Source organism: Globicephala melas, chromosome 20 (genome assembly GCF_963455315.2).
Source record: "Globicephala melas chromosome 20, mGloMel1.2, whole genome shotgun sequence".
NCBI classification, from domain to species: Eukaryota; Metazoa; Chordata; class Mammalia; order Artiodactyla; family Delphinidae; genus Globicephala; species Globicephala melas.
The window spans coordinates 35790104-35817564 of record NC_083333.1 but is presented as its reverse complement, the minus strand read 5'-3'; the positions used below and the strand labels follow the sequence as shown (position 1 = coordinate 35817564).

The 27461-nt window shown below is 55.4% G+C and overlaps 1 protein-coding gene and 1 long non-coding RNA gene across 17 annotated transcripts; one reads left to right on the top strand and one right to left on the bottom strand.

Annotated features, from left to right (window-relative positions):
* Positions 1–552: 552 nt before the first annotated feature.
* Positions 553–14411, bottom strand: CYB561 (cytochrome b561). 16 transcript variants are annotated; one of them, XM_060290021.2, is made up of 10 exons: positions 14322–14355; positions 13366–14111; positions 8987–9089; positions 7143–7261; positions 6076–6235; positions 4674–4907; positions 3615–3713; positions 3271–3374; positions 2723–2880; positions 553–2526 (listed from the first exon to the last, which is right to left on the bottom strand). In XM_060290021.2, exons 6-10 carry the CDS (start codon positions 4876–4878, stop codon positions 2334–2336), a joined length of 759 nt encoding a protein of 252 aa, XP_060146004.1. In that variant the 5' UTR covers positions 4879–4907; positions 6076–6235; positions 7143–7261; positions 8987–9089; positions 13366–14111; positions 14322–14355; the 3' UTR covers positions 553–2333. The 16 variants fall into 16 exon arrangements, with proteins under 16 accessions (XP_060146004.1, XP_060146003.1, XP_060146006.1 ...); XM_060290020.2 differs by lacking the exon at positions 14322–14355 and adding an exon at positions 9253–9301 and having other exon boundaries at positions 13366–14225; XM_060290023.2 differs by lacking the exons at positions 13366–14111; positions 14322–14355 and adding exons at positions 9253–9301; positions 13030–13304.
* LOC132594097 (uncharacterized) lies at positions 13579–27461 on the top strand. The gene is made up of 3 exons (XR_009560217.1): positions 13579–13751; positions 16876–16991; positions 25018–27461. It is a non-coding gene; the product is annotated as an uncharacterized lncRNA (long non-coding RNA).

Here is a 27461-nt window from a genome sequence, read left to right as displayed (position 1 = left end):
GAAGTGAGAATCCATGGTCCCTTTCAATAGTGAGCCCTTAGTAAGTTTTTCAGCTAAGTGACAGTGCTTTTCAGGAGCACACGGTAGATCCCGGTGGGATCTGAGTCGCACCCAGCGTTACTGTAAACACATCTGCCTGAGCCTCAGGAATTGACCTAAGTGGAATCTCAGCTTGTTCTCAAAACTTTGCTCCTCTTCTTAAGGAATGAAGAGACACGTTTTTAAAGGGAAAAAGGTTAATTGACTACCGGGGAGACTTCTTGCCAAGGCCCTTGTCAGGCTCTTACGGCTCCACCCTCCAGACCACTCTGTCTGGGTTGAGAAGAGAATTTCTCTAACCGTGTGGAAGAGCCTCCCTCGCTGGGTCCAGAGTCAGGACAGCCACTGGGCTGTTTCAGAGCCTGTGTCATCATAAATATCATTAATCACTTTACCTTCTGTGCCCAGCCTGGGGATATGCAAATTCTTTCAACCCTAGTAGACTAACTTCATGCATCTGCTAAAAGCACTGGCTCCTTTTATTGCCACAGTAAATGAAGACAACAGACAAGAGACCTGCTGTAGACATTTATTGAATCATCTGTTGTACCAACACTACACTGTACTTCATAGAAGACTGGCCACAGGCAAAATAAAATAAACCACCACAGAACAGCTTGGGGGTGGGGGGGAGGCTTTTTGGCTCATGAATCGTCCAGCATACGCTTTGGCAAACAGGCCAGTTTATAGACTTTTCTTGCAAATCCAAGGTTCCATTTCTCTCTGTGCCTTTCTGGCAACGGAGATACACAACTGTACTCTTGTAGTTTGTCTAAGGTGGAGTTTTCCCACGTGTAAACAATGACCATACCAGGTGATCAAAGAGTTGCCGGAGCTCGTGCCCTTGCGGAGCGTATGATATAAGCAGGGTGCGGAGACACCCTGGTGCTGGGGCTGTAGCAGAGCCCGGAATGCCCACGGAAGGGAGCAGGGAGCCCTGCTGGTAAGGCGCCCAACACAGCCACCGGCTCTGAGAAGCAGCATCGCCTGAGGCAGGACCCACCACAAAAGCTGTTCTAGAAATCTGGGCAATAGGGGAGACAAGCTCCCTTTCTCGAAGGCAGCATTTAGGTGTGAGAAAGGCAGCCGTTAAAAAAAAAAAAAACAGTAGTCAGATTTGGAAATTCTATTAATGTCTTCATTTAAGTAAACTGTGTCTTGTCTCAAACAGTGTCATGCTCCTCAAAGCCCAGAAAACGAGGAAAACAAGGAGAGAGCATTCACCAAGTCCAAGAAGCACAAGATCGATGCTGTAATCATGTTATTTCTAGACAGAAGCCAAACGGTGACTCAGCTAACAGCATTATACACTCATGGGGTTGGGGGAATTAATCCGATTCTGACTTGGTCCCAACTTCCTGCAAAGATGGGCCCCAGGTAGGAGAGGATGAGGCTTTCCTCCTGATTAGGCAGCCCCTACCCCCCCTATGGAAAGGGAAAGGGGGCAACAGCGGCAGCTTTTTGCTTAAAGCAAAAAGGCTTGTGTCCTGGGCCTCTTGTCAGAGCAGCGCCTGAGTGAGCTCCGAGGGTGGGCAGCTGGCTCGCGAGGCCGGCCCCCGCGGGGAGGGGAGCCCCTGCAGGCGCCATACGGCCCGCAGCGCCCGCCGAGGCCCACCTCCTGTCTCTTCTTCGGGCTGCTGGGCCCCAAAGGCAAAGAAAGCCGCCCTGGGGCTAAGGGGTTAAAGAAAGAGAAGGCTGCAGAGCGCAGCTGGGCCCAAGCCACACGTCCAGAGCTTCCCAAGGGCCAGTCCCTCCCCTCTCCTGGGGAACCCTGCCCTGACACCAGAATATTTTACACATAATATCACTTGCTCCGCTGCCAAAGGCTGGGCCCGCAACACTCCTGGTTGGAGTTCGGCGTCACACAAAGCAAGTCTTGGCCTCGCCGGGCCCGGCTCTGAGCCCCGCCTTCTCCGCGGACACAGCCCAGGCCCCCGCTGCCCCGAGCGGGGAGCCGCCTCCCCTTCTCCAACCCCTTTAAGGATCTGTGCTTCTGCGACCAGGCCCAGCCGCCCAGAACCCTACCCAAAGCTGCTCCATCTGCGGGGGTGGCAGAGGCAAGGGGGGCGGGGGTCTGTGCAGGATTAACACGACGGCAGCGGCGGCAGCAGCAGCAGCGAGGAGGGGAAAGCGGAGGGGGCCTGAACCCCGGAAATCAGCGCTCAGGGAGGAGGGCTGCCCCACCCCCGCTCCCCACCCCCGGAGCCTCGGCGGGTGCGGGACAGACACCTGTCGGGGCCCCGAAACGGCGGAGACCGCCTCGGGGGACAGGACGGGATGGCACGGGGCGCGCGTCACTGGGAGCTGGGGCTGTCGCCCTCCGTCAGCGTCTTGAAGTCCATGGAGAGCGCTTGCTCTTCCGCCTGGAGGGGCCGCTTCCAGTCGGCGCGGGTCAGGATGTAGAGCACGACCGCGCCGAAGGCGGCCAGCAGCAGGCCCAGCACGTTGGCCAGGACGCCCTCGGGCTCGAACTTGCTGTACTTGGTCCTGCGGGATTGGGGCGGAGGGCAAGGCCACCCGAGGCGTCGCCGTTAGGCCGAGTGCCATTCGCCCCGGCCCACAAGATGCAATGCGATCCCAAGCCCAACCCCGGCCCCCCACCCCCACCCCCACCCCCACCCCCACTGGGAGAAAAGCCGCTGTTCGGCGGCCCCACACAGAGCCGCCGGGAGGGGGCGCTCACCCGAGCTTGAACAGCAGCGCCTCCTTCAGGCCCAGCAGGGCGGTGCCCACCGAGAGGAGGAAGATGGCGCCGCCAAGGAAGACGTGCTGCGGCCGGTAGCGGCTCCGCAGGGAAAACGACGCGCCGGGGAACAGGAAGAAGCTAAAGCCCATGAGCCACTGGGAGGAAAGGCGAGATGCTGCCGGAGGCTGAGCTGCGCTGGAGACTGGAGCCCGAGGACGCCCCAGGTGGGCCGCCGCCCGCGAGGACCAAAGGCCCCGCCACCCCCGCGCGGTGGCCTACGGCCCGGAGACGCAGCGGGAACGCTGAGCACGTGGGGAACGTGGGCCGGCGCTCTAGGCCGGTCTCAGCCCCACACTGTGCGCCCCGAGGCGGGGCCTGGGACCAAATCCACGTGCCTGTCGGCCGGAAGGGCGCCGGAAGGACGCCGGTCGGAGGCAGCGCTCGGCGGGCTGGAGCGCCTTTCGCCTGTGCGCACACCTGGCCCCGGCCCTGTTTGGGCCCTGCTCTCCGCCCCTCCCCAGCGCCGTGGAGCCGCAAGGACTCACCTGCACAAAGAAGAGGACGAAGACCAGAATGCCACACCAGCTGTGCAGGCTGTACAGGTCGGCGTAGCCTTCCTTCCTGTGGTAGTCGAACACCGCCACCAGGCCTAGCCGGAGGGAGTCGCGTGAGGACTGGGCTGATGGCGACGGAGGGGGTGCGGTGACCCAAGGGAAACCCAACTCGCCGGGACTTCTGGGCTCCAGTCCCAGCTCGGTAGCTGCCAGCACCAGTGTCCCTGCCCGGAAGGGGGAGGAGGGGTGGGGAGGGGGGACTGGACAGTAAAGCAGCTCCTTCCCCAAGTCAGCAGAGGTGGGGGAAGGAGGGCGGGCCCGTGCCTGGAACTCACCCACCAGGGCGATGACGAAGGCGAAGACGTGCAGCAGCCCGTGCAGAACTTTGGTGGTGCGTTTGGCCTCATTCCTGAAGACGCGGTAAACCAGCAGGGCTGGTGGGCCGTGAGAAAGGGAATGTCAGGGCACTAAGCCGAGCACGAGGCCTTCCTGCCAGGGCAGCGAGGAGACACCCCCGGCTGGAGAGGGGAGGGCTTGTCCAGGTACCCCAGCCACAGGAAGTGGGGGAGGAAACAAGGATCCGTATGCCCCCGCACCACCCACCCCCTTCTTAGCTGTCCTGTATCCCAGGCTTTGTTTTAGGCTCATCGTGCAGTCACATCAAGGTGCCACCAGGCTTCTGAGTTCACCTCTTAGCTATGATGGTCCTCAGGTTGTATAGCACTGAAGCCAGATCAGCCTTTCACTACTCTTAGCCAGCAGGCTCCCTGGTTGGGAAACCCCAGGTTCTCAAAGAACTTTGCAGCCCCAAGCTAACTCCCCCTCTTCGGGCTGAAGCAGTCAGGGCCAGGGGTCCTGCGGAATGCCTCTCAGGAGTGTGCTGCTGAGGAGGTGGCTGTCACCAGGACCACATCTAGGAAGAATGCATAGATCCAGCTTGCTTGTTACCAAAAGGAGAAGGCCAAGGCCCCCTGGCCTTGAGGCAGGGTGGGGGCCAGCCACGGCCTGAATCCTACCCCAGAGAGAGGAGCTCTAGCTCCTCCAAGTCCAGCGTCTACACACACACACACGCACATACCCTCACGCTCACACTCACGCTCACTTTCTCTCCCTCAATTTCAAGCCGCCTCTGCAGAAGATGGGCTTTGCTCACAGCCCAGCCCCTGGGCCTCTGTGTGCAGCACACACACCTTCGGATGCTCCTTGTTGAAGCAAGAGGTGAAAGCTCTGGGATAAGTCAGAAAGGAGTTGCCACCCACCAGCCGTGGGGCCCTGGATCTGGATTCCCAGTGTCCCCAAGGTCCAGGCCAGCTTCCTTCTCTTACTGGGCAGATTCAGGTGTGAAGGGGTCCCTGCACATCTCCTCTCTCAGGTGGCATCGCCCAGGGACTCACCATCTCCCTGCAAGAAGACCAGGCCTATGACCATGCAGAGAGGATGCACGTTGAACTGCAGGGCGCTCTCCCAGGCGATGCCTCCTCGGTACACACCGAGCCAGGTGCCAGTCATGGCCACCACGGCCAGGCCCAGCAGCTGGGAGAAGGCCACATAGTAAAGCAGGGCCGCAGGGGCAGGTGCTGGGCGGGCAGGGCTGTCCATGCTGAGGCGGCTCTATGCCGAGGCGACTGCTGCAGGGAAGATGGTGGAGCTTAGAGGAGCGGCCCACAGCCTCCAAAAAGACATCGCAGGCCTCCCTTGCCCACCTCTGCCTCCTCCCTCGGCCCACAACCCCAGGCCTCCGTGAGAGTGCTCCCGGAGCACCCGGCGGGGGTGGGGCGCCTTCCTGCAGAGACTGACCCACACCTGGCTGCACTTCCACCTGCAACGAGGGAGCAAGTCAAAGTCCTCCAAGCTCTGGCCGGAGCAGGAGGGCCCAGTGCCAGTGCTTTACTTTCTGTTTCAGGAGGCCCTGGGTTTTCTCAGGTGGGGTTCACAGGTGAAACAGAGAAGTGAGCAAATTCCTTGAAGGTGCTGGAATTTTTCCTCCAGATGAATCATAAAGGACATCTAGGGTGAGAAATGAGGAACCTGACTCCCCCGTGCCTGCTTTTTCAGCTCCCAGCTGGAGATGAAAGAAGTCCTGCCCACAGAGAGCTGCAGGGCAGCTGCCGGTAGAAGGAATGTTCTCTGAGCCGCTTCAGTAGAAAGGACCAGGCGACAGGAGCCTCCGAGCTGCCCGTTTCCCTTCCTGCCTCGTCTTCCCCTCCACACCTGGGGCGTGGGCCTGCGCCCCTCCCTCAGGCCAGGCTTCCTGAACTGAGATCTACAAGGTGAGAACTCCTGGGGTCACTTAGCACACAGGGATCCTGTGAGAAAAGGTGTGTCACTGCTCCCGTTTTGCAGACAGGGAACCGGGGGCTCAATGGGGTTTGGGGAAGCGAGGCTCAGGGCCAGTGGGAGGCATTTCCTGGCTCCTCTGCCCAGTCCCCAGTGTCTCCACAGCCTCGCCCGGGCTCAGGGTGGCCTGTGTGCCGGCTCTTCCCTCTGAACCTGCTGGTTCTCCCCACACCCAGGCGGGAGAGGCACTGGAAGATGGGAGGAGAGGAGGCGGTTGATGAACAAGTATGGTGTCCATTTGCTGGGCCTCGGTGCTGGCGGCCTGGGGCCACAGAAAGACGCTGCTGCAGCTCCCAGAGGGCCGAGCACTGCATCCCATCTTGCCTCTCCCACTGCCCCAGCCTCTCCCAGCAGCTCTGGAGACACCCTCCTTCTCCTTCATTACCAGCAGAGAACAGCAGCTGAGCAGAGATGTTTAACTAACAAATTTTGGGGTCCCCCCTAAAAGCGAGCACACACCCTGTACCCTGTGCTGCTCAAGAACTAGTTTCCAGCTGGCCTGGCCTTGTCCTCCTGGGGACTGGGCTGTCTTTACCCCCAGTTCTCTCTGCCACCTTTGACAACTGTTGGCAATTCCATCATTTTTTAAAAAGGGGGGCAGGCCGTGTAACACACCTCCCTGCAGTAAAATACAGATAAGCAAAAAAAGAGAAAAATTACAAGTAATCAACATTTTGATTTATATCCTTTTCTTCTGGAAATACATGTACCTTCTTTCATAGAAACGTGACCATACCAATTTCTAACTTGCTTTTTTCACTTCATTATAGATCATGCACATCTTTTCATGTCAGTACATGACAGGCTATTTCATATTTTAACCAATCCCCTAATCTCCTGTTGTTAAATATTTAGCCAGCTTTCACTAAATAAACAACACTGTGATCATTTTTGTACAACACTCGTCTAATTCCTAAATGAAGAAATAGAATCCTGAGCAAGGGCTAGGTTCTTTTTTAGGTTTTGGATACATTCTGTCAAATCATCTTCCAGAAAACACTCCCAAGGCAGGTGGGAACACCTGTTTCCAGAAGCCGTGGGCAACAGTGAAGCCATATTTCTGGAACGCTTGCCCTCGTGCTTATCTGTCACCTCTACACTGATGACTTCTAAATCTAGTGCCAGTCTGTCCTCTCCCCCAAATTTAAACCCCATTTCTAACTGTCCACTAACATCTCTACCTGGACATCCCTCCAACACTTCAAACTCAGCACATCCAAAGTTACACTCCTCCCCTGACCTCCCAGGTCGCCCTTCGAGTCCCAGTGCCGAGTCCTCCTGCTTCTCCCCCACATCTCGCCATCGCTTCCCTCTTGGCCATCTTCATTTCCACCACCCAGCGGGGCCTGGAGCTTCTGCCCCCGTCTCCCTACCCTCCTCAATCTGCCTGACCGACAGGGACAAAGCCAGATCCCAGTCATGTTGCCCCACCAGGCACAAAGAGCCACCAGCGTGTGGTGGGCAAATGCCAGCTCCATAACTGACCCTAACCCAGAGCCCACCGGCAGCCCCCACTGTTCTCCTACCACGTCCACTCGGAAGAGATGCTCCCAGTTCCCCAGCTCTGGCAGCACGGCCTGTTGTTATCCCCTCCACCTCACACCTCGGCTCCTCCTCTTCCGCCTCTGTCGATTTGCTCCACGACCTGAAATGGGCCTTTTGTTCACCACTCTGTCCCCCTCCTCTCTGTTCCCAAGGCTGGCCTGGCGCTTACTTACCCTCGGTGTCCTGCCTCACGTTAAGCCCTGTGAGCCTCTCTGCTGCAGGGCCCTGTGAGCTCCCAGAAGGCGGGGAACGCATCTACCTCCCCCTCGGGAATCTCATCCTTGGGCCGACTCTGACAGGAAGAGTGTACTGAACTGAGAAATGCTGTCCTCCTCTGCTTTATTAGATTCCTCCCCGAGAGCCTGGGGCGCAGTCAGAATCCGATTAGCTCTGAATTAGGAAGACTGGAAGGAACGTGCTCTGCCCCGGCAGACCTGCCACAGCGTCCCCGCCGAGTAGCCACTGAGTACAGAGGGGGAGCTCAGGGCTGCAAAGACTGCCACTCCTGGGTCCCGAGCCGCTCTGTGGTGACGCATGCCAGAGCCAGATGCCCCCCCACCCCCAGCCAACCTCCTCGTGAGTCGGGCAGAAATCAGACTTCTCTTCACAGCCATGATAGTGTGATGTTAATAAGAAATATATGGGACTGAGCCTGTAAAACGCTAGGAATTTTCCAGGTGACAAAGCAATCGTTTCTTTTGTTATGTTAATATTACATCTTGTTACTGAAGCCCCTCGGAAACCTGAGGGTGGGGCTGGTTACCAGGGGAACCAACCACGTGACTGGAGGGTTGGAACGTTCAGTCCCACCCTTGACCTCCAGGGAGGGAGAAGGGCTGGAGACTGAGTGCAGCCACCAGTGGCCAATGATTTAATCAATCGGGCCTGTGTAATGAGCCCTCCATAAACCCCCTAAAGGACGGGGTTTGGAGAGCTCCCAGGTTGGTGAACACATCCACATGCCGGGAGGGTGATGCACCCCAGTTCCCCGGGGACAGAGGCTCCTGTGCTCCGGACCCTTCCAGACCTTGCCCTACATACCTCTTCATCTGGCTGTCCCTGAGTTACATCCTTTTATAACAAACCAGCAATCTAGCAAGTTTCTCTGGGTTCTGTGAGCTGCTCTAGCAAATTAATTGAACCTGAGGAAAAGGCCGTGGGAAGCTCTGATCTATAGCCGGTTGTTCAGCAGCACAGGTGACAACCTGGACTTGCAATTAGCATCTGAAGTGGGTGGGGGCAGTGTTGTGGGACTGAGCCCTGTGGGATCTGACGCCGTCTCCGGGGAGGTAGTGTCAATGTTGAGTTAAATTGTAGGACACCCAGGAGCATCTGCTGAGAAATGGAGACTCGCTTGGTGGTGTTGAAAAGAAAACACGTGGGAACAGCACAGTGACTGAATACATGGCTTTAATGTCCTCACTGAAAACTCACAACCTGAATTCCCTTCAGAGTCCAAACCCTAGTGCTGTCTGCACCCCAGGGTGGTGGAGTTGCGAGCCTCAGGGGTAGGGAGCCCCGCTCCGTACTCAGTTCAATCTTCGCAATAACCTATGGTGATAACAGGAGTATTACCCCAATTTGACAGATGAGGAAATTGGGACTCAAAAGAGGATAAATGACTTGCCCCAAATCAGCCGCAGCAAAGAAGTGCTCAACTCAGTTGTTTATCAAGCGCCTGCGATATGGGGGTGACACTGCTGGATACAGATGAGCCGTGGCCCCGCCTTCCAGGACCTTGCAGACAAGGTGCAGAGCACATGCCGATTCTAGAGTAAAGGGCCGTAACGACTCAGGCTATGAGTTAAACTCCCAGAGCACTTACCACAGTCCACGCTGGCTTCACCACGCTGGGGCGGCCACTCCTTTGAATTTCCTACAGGGGTTGCCTGCTCGGGGTGTGGCTCTGCACTTTCTCAGGCCAGTAACTAGGGAAGAAAGGAAAACTTCCTGCATACTGCAGCCAGTATTCAGAGGATCTGAATCTGCTTGGAGGCAGGGTTCCAAGAAGGCCTCTCCCCTCACACGCCAGTCCTCCTGGGCCCTCCCCACCCCTTGGGGAACCATGCTTCTAAGGCAGTTTACACCCACCATAGCATCAAGCATTGGTGTCCCCCATGGGCTCTCCTGGGAGAAAAGGCTGCAGGATGGAAACAGGTGGGTTAGAGAGAAGAGGTGATGGGGACAAACTAGCTGCAAGATCTTCATGCCAGCTGCTCCAAAGGCATCTCTCCTGGTCCCTGTGCCCTGGTAACTAGGCATCCCAGAGGAAGCCAGAGATAAAGAATGACCTTTGGACTCATGGAGGCCTAAGCAGTCTCCCCTGTGGCCCCTTCCAATTTGAAGGTGATTCTAAATCCAGGTATGAGGGATGACAGGAAAACGCACACAGAAAGACCAGTCCTCCTCGGGCAGGCCTGTAGCTTCCCCATAGGTGACATCACAGCCAATAAGATCTAAGTGAAAAATCCAGATTTACAGAAAAGACAAAGCCTCAAGTGGTTCTGTGCTTCACAGAAGATGAAAGACCCCTTCAGCAATGCCGTTGCCCTATTGCTTATTCGGTTCAACATAATTGACGACGTACCTTTGTACACAGAGGGGCTGCTTCCGATGATGGGGGATACAAAGAAGACATTTCAAGGACTCTGGTTGGAATCTGACTCACCCACAAACACATTTGCAAACCTTGAAATCAGTTGAGATTCACTCCCTAGTAAGCAGATTTTTTTTTTTTTTTTTTTTTTTGTGCGGTTCGCGGGCTTCTCACTGTTGTGGCCTCTCCCGTTGCGGAGCACAGGCTCCGGACACGCAGGCTCAGCGGCCATGGCTCACAGGCTCAGCCGCTCCGCGGCATGTGGGATTTTCCCGGACCGGGGCACGAACCTGTGTCCCCTGCATCAGCAGGCGGACTCTCAACCACTGCGCCACCAGGGAAGCCCAGCAAATATCTTTTATTCTGCTCCCTCATTTCCCAGTCTAGACAGTGGGAACATTCTCTTGCCCTCCCTCCCTCCCTCCCTCCTTTCCTTCCTCCTTTCCTTCCTCCTTTCCTTCCTCCTTGCCTCCTTTCCTCCTTTCCTGTGGAACACCAGAACACTGGCTGCTTTGGGATCTCCTGTGTTCCCAGCGCAGCAGTACAGGCAGCAATGTCAACAGTCTGGAAGCAGCCCATCTACACCCCCAAAGGCTTCCTCAGCCCAGTAGACCAGAGTCTCAGAACCAGGGCGAGCTCTTGTGGATCCTTACCCGGCCACCCTCCTTCCTGTCAGAGCACAGGATGGGGATGTCAGATCTCTGGCAGCTTTTGGGACCTTGGGCTGTGACAGTCACCCCTCCCCTCCCACACACACCTGCAGCCAGACTCCACTTAATGTGATCAACCAGGGCCAGGAGCTGCCGCAGGGCTTGAACGTGCTTACGAGCATCCCTCTCCCTCCCTGAGCCCAGCGGCTTTCACTGAAAGGCCACCAGGCCTAATCTCATTATGGGGACCAGACACCGCAGAAGTGCCACAGCCTGGAAGCTGGGAGCCTGGCCTGACCACAGCCTCCTTATCCGAAGCAGGGTTTTAATTGGGTTAGAAAAGATTGTGTTGGGGGCTAGATCTTTTCTTGATGGGTGAGGGGGAGAAATGACTCAATTGTCCTAGAATGTCCTCGAATGTGATCAAAGAAAAGGCAAAATGAGGGCTGAGCTGTTAGGTGGGGCACTTTCTTACTACCCACACCCAAGTAACCCCTGGGTAGAAAGCGTGAAGTCAGACACTGAGCCCAGTTCTCCACTGGGCCCAGGGACTCAGTGTTGGGGCTCCCAGTACTTGTGGGGACTCACAAAAAATGTTTTGATTTCTGTTAAAATCATAAGAAAAAACAAACTTCTAGGGTTGAAAAAAATATTTTAATTTTTAATCCAGCCTGGATTATATTCATCTTTATACCAATATGGTTGTAAAATATAATTCTTTTTTTTTTAATTTTTTTTTTTTTTGCGGTACGCGAGCCTCTCACTGTTGTGGCCTCTCTCGTTGCGGAGCACAGGCTCTGGACGCACAGGCTCAGCAGCCATGGCTCACGGGCCCAGCCGCTCCGCGGCATGTGGGATCTTCCCGGACCGGGGCACGAACCCGTGTCCCCTGCATCGGCAGGTGGACTCTCAACCACTGCGCCACCAGGGAAGCCCTCTCTTTATTTTTTTATGGAGGAAGGGGAAAGTCACAATGCAGCCCTGGTCAGACGGATATGATTTCAAAGCCAGCCCCACTGTTCATGACTGTGTGCGCCCGGGGTGGGGGGTGGCGGGCAAGCACCCTCTCTGAGCCTGCTTCCTCTTCCATAAGGTAGGGGGATGTTGAGAGCCACCTAACTGGCCTGTAGCAAAGATTAAACAGGATAAATATGTACCAGTGCCTAGCACACTGCCTGCCACATAGGTATTCATTCAGTTAAATAGCAATCTAACAAAAACTAAACCTGTTCCTAATAGCACCTTAGGAAGAGTCATGCATCCGAAGCTGCTGACACATGAGGTTTGGGGCCACAGAGAGCCAGATGGCAGCAGACAGCACGACCCCTTCTAATAAATCCATACCCCGCCTTCTGTCTACCATGAATCCCCCACTGGGCAGAAACCCCTGGATCTGGTGTGAATTCCTCCACCAAATTCTTCCAGTGCTGGTGAACCCCTTTGTATTAGAAGCCACCCAAGCTCTGCCTGCCAAGGGAAGGTGGCGCAGGCAGGAAAGAAGTGGGACAAGCAGGGCATCCACTCAGGTCCAGGAGGCTCCTCCTGCCCTGGGGGCGGGGTTGTAGCAGCCCTTCTCTGTATGGGGCTCCCCTCGGCATTTACAAGTTGCCTGTATTTTCTGCCTCAATCCAGTTTCACAGGAGAAATCAAGATATGTATGAGAAGGTAGCACAGCTCTGTAGGGTGTTGTTGTTTGTTTTGTTTTCCATTTGCTATGAAAAGGAAGGAACTGGGCTTCCGTGGTGGAGCAGTGGTTAAGAATCCGCCTGCCAATGCAGGGCACACAGGTTCGAGCCCTGGTCCTGGAAGATCCGACATGCTGTGGAGCAACTAAGCCCGTGAGCCACAGCTACTTAGCCCACGTGCCTAGAGCCCGTGCTCCACCACAAGAGAAGCCACTGCAATGAGAAGCCTGCACACCGCCATGAAGAGTAGCCCCCGCTCGCTGCAACCAGAGAAAGACTGCGCGCAGCAACGAAGACCCAACACAGCCAAAAATAAAATAAATGAATTTATATTAAAAAAAGAAAGAAAACGAAGGAACAGAATCCAGATAAGATAGAGCTTCATTTAATGAGTCTTAGAAAATCCTCAAAGCCAAGGTAGAGTGAGAGTGGAGAGGGGCGACCAGAAGGGAGAAAGACTTGGGAGGGGTGCCAGCTCCTAAAGACATGTCTGGGACTCCAGGGTCCACCTGGATCCTCCTCTCTGTGGTGCCCTGGGGGGAAGGGCAGACAGAGAGGGGAGGTACCCCCCCACCATTCCCAGGTGTCTAAGGCAGCAGCAGATCCCTTCCTCAGCTCAGTTCTGCATCCCCTGTACCCACAGTTCAGGGGCTACCAAGGCTAACCCAAGGAGTAAGGATTTCCCAAACGGGAAACTCCTTGCACCCAAGAGGCTGGAGATGTTGGAGAAGAACAAGGAAGGGCTCTACTAGCTAGACATCTCACGCCGAGAGGAAAGAGGCAGAGGGAGGGAGGCCGCTCCACTAGCGAAGCAGTTTGGCAGCTCGGTCTCAGGTTTCAAAAGAACAGTCGTGGCAAATGCTGGTTGATCCACTTCTATGCCACCTAGTTTCTAGAGTAGGGCAAAACATTACGCCGTACATAAACTTGGGATCACCTGCCGCTCCGTGCTAACTTCCGCGGAGACTGGGCACAGAGGCTGACCCGGGGCCGACGGCTGACAGCTCCAGGCAGGAGTGGGATGAGCTCCTAACCTCGGGCCTTGCTCGGTGGCCCCGAGCCGGGGGAAGCAGGTGAGGTGAGTCAGGTGTGGAGGCAGGAGAGGGAAAGAGAAAGACTGGCTGCGGCGCCGGGATCCCGGCCTGTCCCGGCGCGGGCGCGGTCCCGTCCCAGGCCGAGCACACCTGAGCTCGCCGTCCCCCCGCACACACCCGGGGCCCCTCCCGACTCCGCGCCGAGCCTCGACTCTCCCCCACCCGCCCCGGCCACCTACCTGGCTGGACGTCGAGCCCGGACCTTGTCCTCGCTGCGCAGCGTCGGGCTGCCGACTGGCCCGCGAGCTGCCCGCGCCACGCCCGGGCTGTTCTGCCGGTTCGGCCAGCCGCGCGGACTTCGGAGCTACCGCGTCTCCATGGCGACCGGGCGGCTGCAGCGGGTTGGCAGCCCGGCGGACTACGCGACGGGCGGGGGGCGGGGGCGCGGGGACCGGAAGTGCCCCCGGCGGGTCCGCGCACCTGGGACCGGGCCCGGCCCCCCAAGGTCCCGGGTCTAGGGACAGGGTCCCGCCAGCCTCCGGGCCCGAGCCTTGACGCCCGCGTGCTGGGGCCTGCGGCGCGAGAACGGCGGCCACCGTGACCCGGCCTCCGGACCCGAGCGCGGGTAACCTTCGAATCCGGGCCTCACGACCTGGCTTCCCGGGTCCGCCACGTTCGGGGGCGTATGGGGTTCTGCGACCCACCCGTGGGTGTGGGAGGCCTCCAAGTCCAGGCCTGACTCGGAGGCCGAGGGCGAGGCTGAGGGGGAATGGGCTGCTGGGGCTGCCAGGGCCGGGCCCCGGGCAGAGGGAAGGGGGATGCTGGCCGGGAGAACGGGAGAACAGGCCCCCTGCTCTTCCCGCGCCCTGCCCCGGGCTCAGGTGGCCACTAGGTGTCAGGCGTGGCCGGACCTTGGCCTACCTTGCCGCTCCTGCAGCCCTGAGGGACTCACCCCTTCCTTGCAGCCGATGGTGGAGGTGTCACTCTGCAGGGAGGCTGGGCTCACCCCTTCTCCAGGTCCGCAGCGCGCGCGCGCACACACACACACACACACACACACACACACACACGGCGCGCGCGCGCACTAGGTGATGTTTCTTGCCCCCTTTCCCCAAGCCAGGGACCTTTGCCAGGCCATAGCGCCCACCCCACACACACCCCCTCCAGCAGCCTAAAGATAAATACCAGTTCTCACCAGCCTTTCGTGAAGGCCTAGACCTTGCCATGGGCAGCCTCCCCGGCCCCAGACGCTAAGAGAGGAAGGAACCAAGGCCACGGCTGGGAGCCAGCCCCTAGTGCAGTCCCGTCCAGGCCCCTATCCAGGAAGTGCTGTGGGTAGATAACAAGTCCAGCTCAGACTTCCTACAAGCTCAGAACAAAAGGTTCTTTCCTGTCGGCAGGACTCACCGAGGGCCTGGTGGTAGTAGGGAAATGGGGTTTCCTCCCCTGGAGACATAAAAGAACCTCGGCAAAGGGACATCACCCCCACCCCCTGCCCCAGCACTGTGGGCTTCCCAAGGGCCCTGGCCAAGGTGGGCCTTGGGGATCCAATACCTCCTGACAGAGAGAACATACTCTCAAGCCAAGGCAAGACACCTAAGGGTGCCCACTGCCCTGGGCACACCTTCCGATGGGGCAAACCCAGCTGGGCCCCCGCCCTCAGAGTGACCAAGCTTAAACCCGCCACAAACAGAAGTTTTGTTGGGGTAGCTTTCCAGCTGGAGGGAGTTAATGGACATTTTAAATTAAGAAACAGCTTCCTTCACAGGCCGGTAGGCAAACAGCAGGCAACAAGTGTCTTGTGAGTTGAGTCCTTGGAAAGGAGCCATTTCCCGTTCTTTGGCCTGCGTATTTGAGGAGGACTGGGGTGGGCTGGGCTGCACAAAGGAGCAGAGCCTCACTGGGGACCTGATTTGAGTTTCCTGGTGTAGGGCTTTCAACCCGTTCCAAAGCCAGGAGAGAGACTCCTGCTGCGGTGAGATGGAGCCCTTTGCGTCCTCCCCACCCCGTGGCCCTGTGGCCCTGGGCTGCAGCATTTTCCCCGAAAAAGGAGCGCACACCTGGCTCCCAGCAGTGCTCTCGGGAGGGCATGGAGGTGGCTCTCCACAGGGACCAGTCACATGGGGTCTTAGCTCTAAGCACTCATGGCTCCATGCCATTTTTAAGAGCTGGAGACCCCACCAAACTGCAGTCAAGAAGCAGGCCCCGTGGCTTTGCCGCTGCTGCCAGAATCCCTAACCCCAGACGGCAGACACTCACTCCCTTCCTCCCCCATCTTTGCCGCTGAGACTCAGCCTTGGAGGCCAGAGAAGCATCCACCCTACAGCTGGGGGCGGTGACCAGCAAGGAGTGCAGCCTTAAGTCCCCTTCCTGGAGACCACGGATGTGGCCCAAGGTCTTCCATGTAAACCCCTCCCTTCCTGCACTCACTCCACTCCACTAGCCTTTATGTTCCTCAGACTCACCAAGTTCACACCCACTCTCCTTTGGAACGTTCTTCCCCAGTCATCACTTGGCTCATTCTTTCAAATCTCAGCTCAAACATCCCCTCCTCAGAGAGACCTTCCCTAACCGTCCAGTCCAGTAGCCTGGGTCAGGGGTTGAGATGCAGGGAGATACAGTGGATTAAGTGTGCGAGTGACAGCCCTGGGAAACCACGTCTTGAGCTCACCTTGTTCTTTGCCCAAAAGCATTTAAAGAGCAGGAAGGACCCAGACAGTGAACAGAATGTACCTTGTAGAAGGACCTCAGACCCCCTAGCACCTGGCGCATCATGTCTGCCTTGCTAGGGTTCCCAGACTTAAAAAGAAGGAAAATACCCCAGGATGCCCCATTCCATCTGAAATTAATATTTTTTTGGCGTAAGTATGTCCCACGTATGACATGCAATATACTAAAAATGTATTTGCTGTTTATCCAAAATTCAAATCTAACGGGGCGCCCTGTATTTTGTCTGGCAATCCTACCCTTGCTCCTGTGTGGGAAGGACAGAGGGCCTCCCAGCAGTTCCGGCCCCTCCCAGCAAAGCGTCCCTACCCCAGCAGGCGGAAACACCCAGTTAACTCCTGTTCAGCACACACTTTAGCCAGAGGCTTTAATCTTGGGCTGCAGTGAATACCAAAGGCATTGGAGATGGGGCTCCCCAGTCCTAACGCACTGTAAGATGCAAACACACACAATTCATTCACTCTTTACAACAGTTTTTATCTAGTCCCTTCAGTGTGCCAGGCGCTGGGTGACACTGGGTATAACAGTGAACAGGACAGGCACATCCCTGTTCTCTTCAGGCCCTAACAGTGCATAGAAAGGGCGCCTAACCCAGATGTGAGGGTCAGGGAAGGCTTCTGGGGCATGGCATAGAATCGTAGAGCTGCAGGGCGAGCAGGGGTAACCTGGCAAAGGGACAGCAGGGTGAGAGCAGGAGTGTTGGCTGGAAGGCAGGTGAGGAGGCCCAACCAGTACTGCTGGACTAGGAATCAGGAATCCATACGCCTGAACCAAACCCTGTGCCAGCTCTGGGAGGTGGGCATGGCCACTCGGGTGGCAAATACTCGAAGGACACATCTGCTAACCTGTATTCTGAGGGTGAGAGCATCCTTCAGCGGGGGTGGCATCGTCAGGTCCGCTTCCTGGGGGACTTGCCCCAACTTGCTGGAAAAGAAAACTGATTTGAATCTGAAAGTACATGGCTACTTTGATGAGTTTAAAATGGAACAATAATCACTCAGGGGGAAAATCCTATCTTCCAGCCTCAGGGGCAGCAAAGGAGGGCAGAAAATCATCGGCAGCCCGAGCAGAAGCAGCAGCGATGGTGGCGGGAGCGGCAGCACGCGGGGGACTGACCACAAAGCTCCCAGTGAAGACGGTGAGTCACCTGCGACCTCCAGCATGCGTGGGGATGGGGCTGAGGGGTGTCACAGGCTGTGGGTTCCCGGCTGACCCACAAAGTTGGTCCAAGTCTGGGAAAACAAGACTTAGATAAACAAGAGTCCACAAGCCAAGAGAACACTGCAGGTTGGATGGAGAAGCGATGAGAACGAAACAGGCCAGCTTTCACTGCTGCTGGCCCTGAGCGAACAGACGTGGGAGGCATAAGCGGCCAGGGTGGTGCAGGGGACTGGCCCAGTGCAGGAGGTGGCAAAACAGCACTGGGCACCTGAAGTGGGTGGCAGTGGAAGGGGTGGGCTTTCCCAGCCTCTCAGGGAGCTCTGTGCAGCCCCCTGGGGGAGGGAGGGATCAGGAGGAAGTCCATTTTTCCTCCCTTCCTCCCTCCCTCCCTCCCTCCCTTCCTCCCTCCCTCCCTTCCTCCCTCCCTTCCTTTCTTCCTTTCAACAAAGGTCTATTGGGCATCTACCTATGCCAGACATTGTTCCAGGCCCTGGAGAGACAGTAATCCATAAGACAGACAAGGTCCCCGCTTTCATGTAACTTACATGAAGTGGGGGAGATAGATAATTAAAAGGTAAACAAACAAACAACACACACAAACACACAAACCTAATCGCATGTAGTAACAGATGATGCAAAGAAAATTAAGCAGGGGAAGGGGATGGAGTGTCCCGGGAGGGAGGGCTGTTGTTGAGGGGTGCTAGTAAAGGCTGTCTGAGGAGAGAGAAGTGAGGGTGCAGCCACGTGAAGGTCCAGGGGAAGGTAATTCCAGCCGATGAAAGAGGAGGGAAGAAGGACAAAGGTCCCAGGACAGGAATGTGCATGGCCATCTCCATTCCACCCTGTCCTCCAACACTCCTCTTCCCCCAACACAGGAGAAATCAGCCACCTGTGCAGACAAGAGAGCAGGGATGTAGACGGGTCGTTAGAGAGGGCAGAGGTTGAAGATGTGAGGTGTGCAGCAGGGACCCCACCAGAGGCTCCTGGGGCGTCGGAGAAGTGTCTCTAGGCACGTAGCTGTGGTTGTGTCTGAGCACTGACCACGTCTATCACCCACTGGAGAATCCAGACATCAGTCCCGGTCAGTAGGGCACCACCAGGCTCCCCTGGTCCAGCCCAGGTTTACCTGTGGCTGGTGGTACGGCCCGAGAAGGAGGCATTGGAGCCCAGCCCTGGCATGACATCCACCCAGGCCAGCGCTCCCCTCCAGACAAGAAACCATGAGGAGGCGTGTTTCCCAGTCGTGTCCTCAATCCCACCTCCCCACTCTTCTCCGAGTCCATCAGTCATTGAGTCTCAGTCAAGAAACATTGAAGACCTGCTGTGTGAGTGCTAGACGCGTTGTGGAGAGCAAGAAAGGCCCAGGAGGGCAAGGGTGTGAGGCCGGGGGTGAGGACTGGCTAAAGCTTGGGGTGGTGTCAGCAGAGACATGAAGGGGGAGGGCGTGAGCTGCTGCTGACAGCCATCTAATCGCCTCCACTAACAGCCATAAACCGCGCAGGGCCAGGACTCCTGCACTTTGTTCAGAGCCCGTGACAGCTGAGAGCTCATCTTGGCTCCTAAAGCTGCTCCAGCTCCGGCTCCACACCCCCCGTTTCTCAGCCGCGCGCCTCATGCTAGGAGTGTGCTGCGGATGTGGAGGCCACCCTGAGCCGAAGCTGTGGGGTGACAAAGCCGCGGCCCGAGGACGCCCGGGCGGGAGACGGGCAAAGGCTCAGGCAGCGCTTCCCAGCTGTAGCTTTGTGATGACCCCAGAGCAGGATGCAGCTGAGCCCAGAGGAGCAGAACGAAGGGGAGGCCAGGCCAGGCGCTGTCCCTGGTGAGGGCACGAAGGCTGGTGACTCTCCCAAGGTCACAGCCAGTCAGCAGCCTGCTTGTCCTGAGTCAGAGGTCTCACTTTGCCCCGCTCTGCTCTGCCCCTCCCCTCGTCCTTTATACTTCTCCTGACCTTGGCCATCACCTCCTGCCTGAGTGCTCCTATCAGGCCATCTGGTCCCTGATTTGAGAGCAGATGATTAGAAGGTACGCTGACCTTAGCTCAGCACTCCCCTCACGCAAGAAGCCACACTCCTCTGATCCCTCCCAGCCAGTGGGAGACCCTAAGAGGTGGGCTGGTGCCAGGGAGAACCACGCCCCTCAGCTGGTCCCCTAGTCTCTTGCCTCATGGCCTCCTGTGGGGCCGTCATGCCTCCTGCTCTTGCAGGGATCCAAGGGGTCAGAGCTAGGCCTTCCTGCTCCTGCAGCAATGGATAGCTCAGGTCTTCTGGGTAGGCCTCTGGGTAGCTCACCCCAGAGCTCCAGGGCCCCTAAATGACGACCCTAAGTGCCCTCTCTCAGGTTCCACGGACTAAGGCTGTTGGAAGGCAAGGGTACTGCTTGGAGTCTTCATCCACCCCAACATCCCGTTGTCGGTGGTACCTTCACAGCTTGGAAGGCAGTGTCAAGTCCAACCGGGTGTAACTTTGAGTGCTGTCATCCATCTGGAGGAGTTTTTCTCCCCTTCCACAGGCCCCTCCTCATCGGATAAACCCAGGCACCTCCAAGAGCTTATTCTGGCCCAGGGCTCAGTCCTGGCTTCAGCTGGCCACAGAGTCAAGACCAATGGTGCCATTGCCAGCGAGCCCAGCTTCTAAGCTCGTTAGAGACCCCGTGCTCGTTTCCCGCCCCCCATGGCCTCGCTGCAGCGCTCAGGTGGCCAGGTTAGCAGCCGTCAGGTGCAGTGAACAGCACCAGCTACCCCGCGAGATGACTGAGTCCGACCGGGTCCTCTGCGGAGCCCGGCCCCATCCACGTTCCTCTGTGGAGAGGTTTCTCCCCAGCAGCCCCAGCGCCTCCCTGGCTAGCTGGCCATCAGAGAAGGTCTGCTAAGGCAAAAGGGTCTCAGCTCAGGTTCTTTCTTCCTCTTATGCACATTGGTCAACCCACCCACCCCCCTCTCAAGGGGCGTGACCTGAGGTGGCCTCTGCCCAGCCACAGAAGGCCACTGCCTCCATCTCCTCAACAGACTTTCATCCTCTTTTTTTTTTTTTTTATAAATTTATCTTATTTTATTTATTTATTTTTGGCTGCATTGGGGCTTCGTTGCTGCATGCGGGCTTTCTCTAGTTGCGGCGAGCGGGGGCTACTCTTCGTTGTGGTGCGCGGGCTTCTCATCGCGGTGGCTTCTCTTGTTGCGGAGCACGGGCTCTAGGCACGCGGGCTTCAGTAGTTGTGGCACGTGGGCTCAGTAGTGTGGCGCACAGGCTTAGTTGCTCTGTGGCATGTGGGATCTTCCCGGCCCAGGGCTTGAGTCCGTGTCCCCTGCATTGGCAGGCGGATTCTTAACCACTGCGCCGCCAGGGAAGTCCCCAGACTTTCTTCTTGATGTCTGCATAAAAGGCCCTCTCAGGACTTCCCTGGCGGCCCAGTGGTTAAGACTCCGTGCTTCCATTGCAGGGGGCGCAGGTTCGATCCCTGGATGGGGAACTAAGATCCTGCATGCCGCGCGGCACGGCCAAAAAAAAAATGGCCTTCTCAAGTGGTACCTGCTAAAGCAAAGCAAACTACGCCGAGTTAACTAAAAGACAAAATGTCATTTTCTCCCTTAGGGGCCCCTCCTCTGACCCATCCTTGATGCCTTCCAGGGAGTTTGATTATTGAAGGGTCCCAGGGAAGGGATGTGGAGACCAGGATGCTGCTGGAGATGGCAGGGGGGCTGCAGGCCTTTCAGGGGCCCTGGGCATTCAGAGGGCCTTGCTGGGCCCTGCACATGTAGAGGTGGGGGCAGACCCCAAAGGTGCATTTGCCTCCTATGACGGAGACCGTATTAGAGGGCAGCAGGAGGATGCCTCTCCCCAGCCCAGCAGGAGGCTGTCCAGACCCCCGGCTCCAGGCTTCCGCTGCCCACCGTTCCAATGACAGCTGTCCTTCCTGACCCCCTTCTCTCTGGGTCCCCCACGTTGCCCTCTCTGCTGCCACAACAGGCCTTGTTTTGTTTCCCCTGACTGTCTCTCTCTTTCTCAGTTTCTCTCTCAGTCTCTCCCCCTTCCCTCCACCTCTGTTTTCCCGGCTGACCTGACGTTTCCTGGGCTTCCAGGAGGGAGATGATGATCTCTAGCATTTCAGGGCAAGGGTGGTTTCACTTGGTTTCCTGACCCCCTGGGAACAATGAGTGAGATACACACAGGTGCCGGGTAGCACTTTAGGGCCTGTTAAGATTCCGAGCTCTGACCTGGGCCCCACTGGGGTTGGGGAAGAGTCGCTGGCACCCAACCGGGCCTTCAGAGCAGGAGAGAGCTGGCCGTGCCCCGGCCTGACAGCTGAGGCCAGCGGAAGCCTGGACACCTCCACCCACTGCCCCTCACCACCACACACACAACCTGCTGCAAAGAAGGCTGGAATTCATTCATTCTAGTCAGGCTCTCAGCAAACCTCCAAGTACCTGGGTGGCTGGGCCTGCACCAGGCTCTGGAAATGTGAATATGATGGTGCTGCAGACATGCTTTTTGAGAAGGAAGGTCAGGCCTGAGGCACGGTGGGTGATGACCAACACTGGGTCAGGGGGTGAGCATTGCAGACGGAAGGAATGAATGGCAGGAAAGACTCAGGAGCCTAAGAGATCAGGGTCTGCTTGGCATGCCAGTGGGGCAAGCTTCCATCAACCCCTGAATTGTCAGAATAAAAAAGGAATCTGACTAGAGTTGCAGACATTTTTTAGTTTGCCAAGTAAGAACATTAAGGGAAAAAAATCCATCATTTTTCTCTCAGCACCATTTTATGAAAGAAGTATTTTCACTATAAAAAAATAGAATACTTAGAATAAAAGATATTGTGACCAAGAAAGGGCAGCTAGCAATTTGGCTGATGTATGCCGATCGATTTTATATATCTCACTGTTCTTGTTTGTCTTGCTTTATTGCTGACTATCGAACACTTTATCAAAGGCCAGACCAGCCAGTGGACTGGCCTCTGGGAAGTGCTGACAGAGGGGCCTGTAGAGGCAGGGCAGGAGCTGCGGACCTGGAGGAGGCAGGGGCCACACCAGGAAGGACTTTGGACTATGCACTCGGGAGTTTGGATTTTATCCCCCAGCTGATGTGGAGCCAGGAGGGGCTCTCGGGGAACAGATGCTGCGGTCAGATCCGTGCTTTGGGACGAGCATTCATTCTCACAGCTGTAAGGATGGACCAGAGAGAGAGAGACGGGGGAGCCTGGCGGAGGGAGCTGGCAGAAATGATGAGGGTCTGTCCCAAGGCGGGGACAGTGGTGGGACTGGAGAAGGGGGAGGAGCTAGGAAGAGGAAGGTGTCATCCTGCTCTCACATTCACGTTCTCACAGGGACCGTGAACAGAGATAACCTCACTAGGGGCAGAGCCTGAGGAAGTGGGCTTAGGATTTGGGATTAAAGATAAGAACATCCTGACTGTAAAGAATATGAAACATGACACGTCGGTGAGAATAGACCAAGGCAGTGAGCATTCTGGAAGGCGGGGGAGGAGTGAGCAGTGGGGCAGCTCACAGTGGGGGCACTTGTCTGACTTTGCACTTGGGCTCCACCTCTTGTGCAACCTTAGTCAACTTCCTAACCTCTCTGTGCCTTAGTTTCCTCCTCCGTAAAATGGGAACCGCATAGTACCTAACTCATAGGGTTGCTGGGAGGTTTACATTAATTAAGATATGTAAAGCGCTTAGATGCCCAGCTCCATAGAGATGGCCTGATATTATTATACATTGTCACATCCCCAGCAATCACACAGCCCCCAGAGAATAGGAGGGATTGTTAATGTTGGTGAAAATACTAGGCCTGGCTTCGTGGAAGGCCCTGGGCTCGGAGCCCGCCTTCCGGGGTGCTGGGCAGGGTTTTGAACCCTCCTGGGCTCTCTTGGGGCAGCTCTTCCCTGCCGCTGCCACACACACCTAACGCCGACTGAGATGGAAACTTGGTGAGCCTGTGACTGAGCCCAGGAGCGGGAAGGGACTCGACACCTCCTGGAAGGTTCTCTGGGGTGGATGCCTGGTCCAGTGGCAGGAGGCAGGCAGAGAAAAGGGGGCAGAGGGTCTGGGGGCCGCAGGAGGGAGAGCAGACTGGAGGATGCCCAGTGGTGGCAGCAGTGAGAAGAGCTGGCTGCTCAGTCACCCACCTCCTCCCAGCGAAGGACCAGTGCCCTCCAAAACCAAGCCCTCATCTCCTTGCCCCCCACCCCCGAAGCCTGCTTCTAGGATGTCTGCTGCCTGGGAACGTGCCTTTCAAGGCACCGTCACCCCTCAGCTCCTCCCCGCCCTGCCCTCATCCATTCGGCCCCTGTCTCCCTCAGCAGACCCTGAATCTACCACTTCCCTCAGTCTCTGGGGGACCCTGAGCCCTATCTTCTCCTGCCACCTCTGGGCCTCCAGAGTTTGCTAATCACTTATCTTCACTGAACACCCTGAAATGCAGTTGTGGCGTTGGCACTGCCCTCTGCGAGCCCTTCCTTAGGAGGAAGTCTGACTGCCTACCTTGACTTGGCAGCCGCAGCCTACTCTCCAGACCCCCCTCACATCCGTGTGCTGACGGGGGGAAACTGCTTTCTCTTTCATCTGCTTCAACTGTGAGTCCTCCAACGACTGACCTGATCAAGTCCTACCCCTCCTTTCATGGCTCAGCCCAAGCAACACCCCCCAGAGGGGCACAGGGCCTGTCACCACTCTGGGAATTGCTGTTAAACATCCAGAGAGGGCTCCCCTGGTGGCGCAGTGGTTAAGAATCCGCCCGCCAGTGCAGGGGGCACGGATTCCAGCCTGTGCGTCACAACTACTGAGCCCACATGCCACAGCTACTGAAGCCCGCGCGCCTAGAGCCCATGCTGGCAACAGAGAGAAGCCACCGCAATGAGAAGCCCGCGCACCGCAATGAAGAGTAGCCCCTGCTGGCCACAACTAGAGAAAGCCCACACGCAGCAACGAAGACCCAACGCAGCCAAAAAATAAATAAATTTATAAAAAAAAAAAATCCAGGGAGTCTCTGCGCTCCCAGTACAGGGGTGTGCAGTTTCCATCCCTGGTCGGAGAACTAAGATCCCTCATGCCACGCCAGAGTCCCTAAAGAAAACATCCAGGGATTCTGTGTTGGTGAGACCATCTTCAGCACAAGCACAGTGCCTGCACCCCATGGTCTCAAGAGAAATGTGCAGAGGAACCAGTGAATGAAAGAAAAGGAGGGAGACATATTTTTTTTCTTTTACATCTTTATTGGAGTATAATTGCTTTACAATGGTGTGTTTGTTTCTGCTCTATAACAAAGTGAATCAGCTATACATATACATATGTTCCCATATCTGTTCCTTCTTGCGTCTCCCTCCCTCCCACCCTCCCTATCCCACCCCTCTAGGTGGTCACAAAGCACCGAGTTGATCTCCCTGTGCTATGCGGCTGCTTCCCACCAGCTATCTATCTTACGTTTGGTAGTGTATATATGTCCATGCCACCCTCTCACCCCGTCACAGCCCACCCTTCCCCCTCCCCAGAGGGAGACATTTTTAATGAAGACCAGGCAAGATTAGGCAAGAGGAGACAGGACAGGTGTGAGTTAAAGATTACTCAGATGTTCCCGGCCTGGGAGACAGACCTGACCGTCACCGCCCACAGCTGTGGCAGAGCTGGGCCTCAGCCTGGGCCTGGAGGGATGCGGTGCACCTCCCCTTCCCCTGCTTCCTGGGGTCAGGGGCCTGACATCCCAAAGGCAGAGCACAGAGCAGACAGAGTCCACGGATGCTTAGTTGCCATAGGGCACTGTCCTGGGGATGCCAAAATTTAAAAAAAACACTATCTTGCTGACTAAATCTGTGCTTGCATGGAGCTGAGGGGAAGAACAAAGTGAGACATGAAAGTAAGAAAAATTTCTCAAAAGATAGGGTTACTGAGTCAAAAGCAGTAAGATTGAATTTTACATATATTCTGCGTTCAGACAAGGGGGAAGTCAGATGCACAGAAACAAACTGGTGGTTTTTCACATGAAAAAACATCTAAGGGTTTTCATCAAATCCCAGGTTCCGTACGAGCCACAGGGCCGATGAGGCTGCCAGAACAGCCACGGCCCTCGGGCTGCACCAATAGACTCACGTTAACCGGATCAGGACCCCTCTGCCCCAGCCCTGAGGTTAGACCAGCCCTGGGGTCTTCCTCAAACACGGGTGTGCGGTTTACCCGGAATATGGAAGCGCTGCAACCCATTCACAGGAGGATGAGCCGGTACAGAGAGATCTGGAAACCCTCTCTTCCTGGGAGTCACTGGAGGTGATGGATTTCTCCTGGAGAAAAGGAGACCTGGACAGACAGACCTCTCCTGTTGGAGGATGGTCGTGCCAAAGAGAGAAAAGACGAAGTGTGTCTCTAGAGAGCAGAGTGAAGAACAGTAAGTATAAATGGTGAGGCAGGAGACACAACAGAAGAAGGCAGTTCCTAACAGCTGGAACAATCCGGCCCACCAGAGTGGTGAGCTCCCTGTCCCTGGAAACGTCCTGATGGAAGCAGGATGATGTCAGGGATATCATGGCCATCACTGGCAGGAGACCAGCGTTTCCTAACCTCTCTTCCCCTTCCGAACATCCCACTGTTCACGAATCCCATGTTTGATAATAATGTATCTATTTAATAAATTGTACTTATGCAAAGTAAAATTTATTCCATTTTAATAGTCAAAAACCTGTGTATTGTCAGTTATCTGACGCTTAGCCAGGCTTGGGGCCCACTGAACAAGGAAGGAAGAAATGCTTCTGTGAAGAGGAGGTTGTGCCTTTCCTCCCGAGCCACCATTTTCCAGTAACTCACAAAGTGACCAACACAAAAGCAGGGAGGAGAGGCACTTACTGTATGTTCTCCAGGCCTTTCAGAAAACAAGGAGCTGTTCCTTTGGCCACATTCACATGAATCTACAAGAAAGGTGATGTTGTAGACATGAAGGGAAGGGGCACCGTTTAAAAAGGAACGCCCCACCAGTGTCCCCATGGCAAAACAGGAAGAGTCTCCAGTGCACACAGCATGTGGCTGGCATTGTTGTAAACAAACAAGATAAGGGCAAGATTCTTGGCAAGAGAATTAAGTTAGGATTACTCCACCAGCGGAGACAGCTTCCTGAAACATGTGAAAGAGACTGATCAGAAAAAGAAGGAAGAAATTTACTTGGGTTCAACTGAAGCGCCAGCCTGCTCCACCCAGAGAGTCCCGCTTTGTGAGAACCAGTGAGAGGAGCCTGCACTGCTGGAACGCACTCCCTGTGAATTCATGGCTTGATAGCTGTAAAAAAGTAAAGACCTCTGGACTGTGGGGAAAAAAAGAGAGAGAGAAGGAGAAGAGAGGGAGAGGGAGGGGAAAGGGAAGAGGAGCGGAGGGGAGGTTGTGCCAGAGCTGGGATTTGAGGAGTGATGGGGTTCTACGAGCAGATGAAGGGAAGTCTTTGCAGCCAGGACAGACTCAGGGGTGAAAATGTGAGCTCCAGAACAAACTACTGAGTGTAAAGTGGGACTGAGACGAGGCTGGATGCAGGAGGCCGTCCATGCTCTGCTCAGAGCTTATCAATTCAGCAGGGACCATGCAGAGGCTGTGACCAGGAAATAGGCATGATCTGCAAGGAATGAAGAGGAGCTAGCCAAAAAAAGGAAAAATAGAGAAAAAAAAGTAAGACCTTCTCTTATTAAAAGACACCACAAGGAAATTCAGACGAGTTACATACTGGGAATGATTTCTGCAACACATTTAAATGACACAGGACTAATATTCAGAATATATAAAGAACTGTATGAGTTGATAAGAAAATGAAAAAAGAAAAGGGCAAAGGAAACAAACAGGAACAGCACAGAAGAGGAAGCACAATTGCCCCATAAACATATAAAAAGATGTTCAACCTCATTAGCAACAAAGGAATGAAAATATGTCATGCCCCCAAAATTGGCACAAATTTAAAAATAGGAGAACACTAAGTGTTGATGAAGATGTGGGGCAGTGTGCAAGCTCCCATCCACTGCTGACAGGGGTGCAAATCAGTACAACTATTTTAGAAAGCAGTTTGACATTGGGACCCCCTTGAACTTTTGCATATCTCTGAACATCTGCATATCCTTGGCCCAGAAATTTTACTCCCTAGAGCAATATTTCTCAATGAGGACCAGTTTTGTTTTGATTTTTAATTTGTTGGGGCAATAATACTTTCGTAAAATACAGTAAAAATGAATTCCTAAAAATGAAGTGAAAATAGACATACAGTATACAAGCCTGATATTATTAGATTCAACAGACATAAAGTTACTTATGTATACCAAGGAGACATGTGCGAGAATGTTGCTGGCAAATTGTTTTGTAGTAACTGAAAACAAGAAGTAACTCACATGTCCAGTGACAGGATTAGAGGTTGGAAGAAAAAAATGTGGCGTAATCACATGATGGATTATTATGGACTATGAAAAAGTTATAAAAATAAATGAACTGTAAACATGCA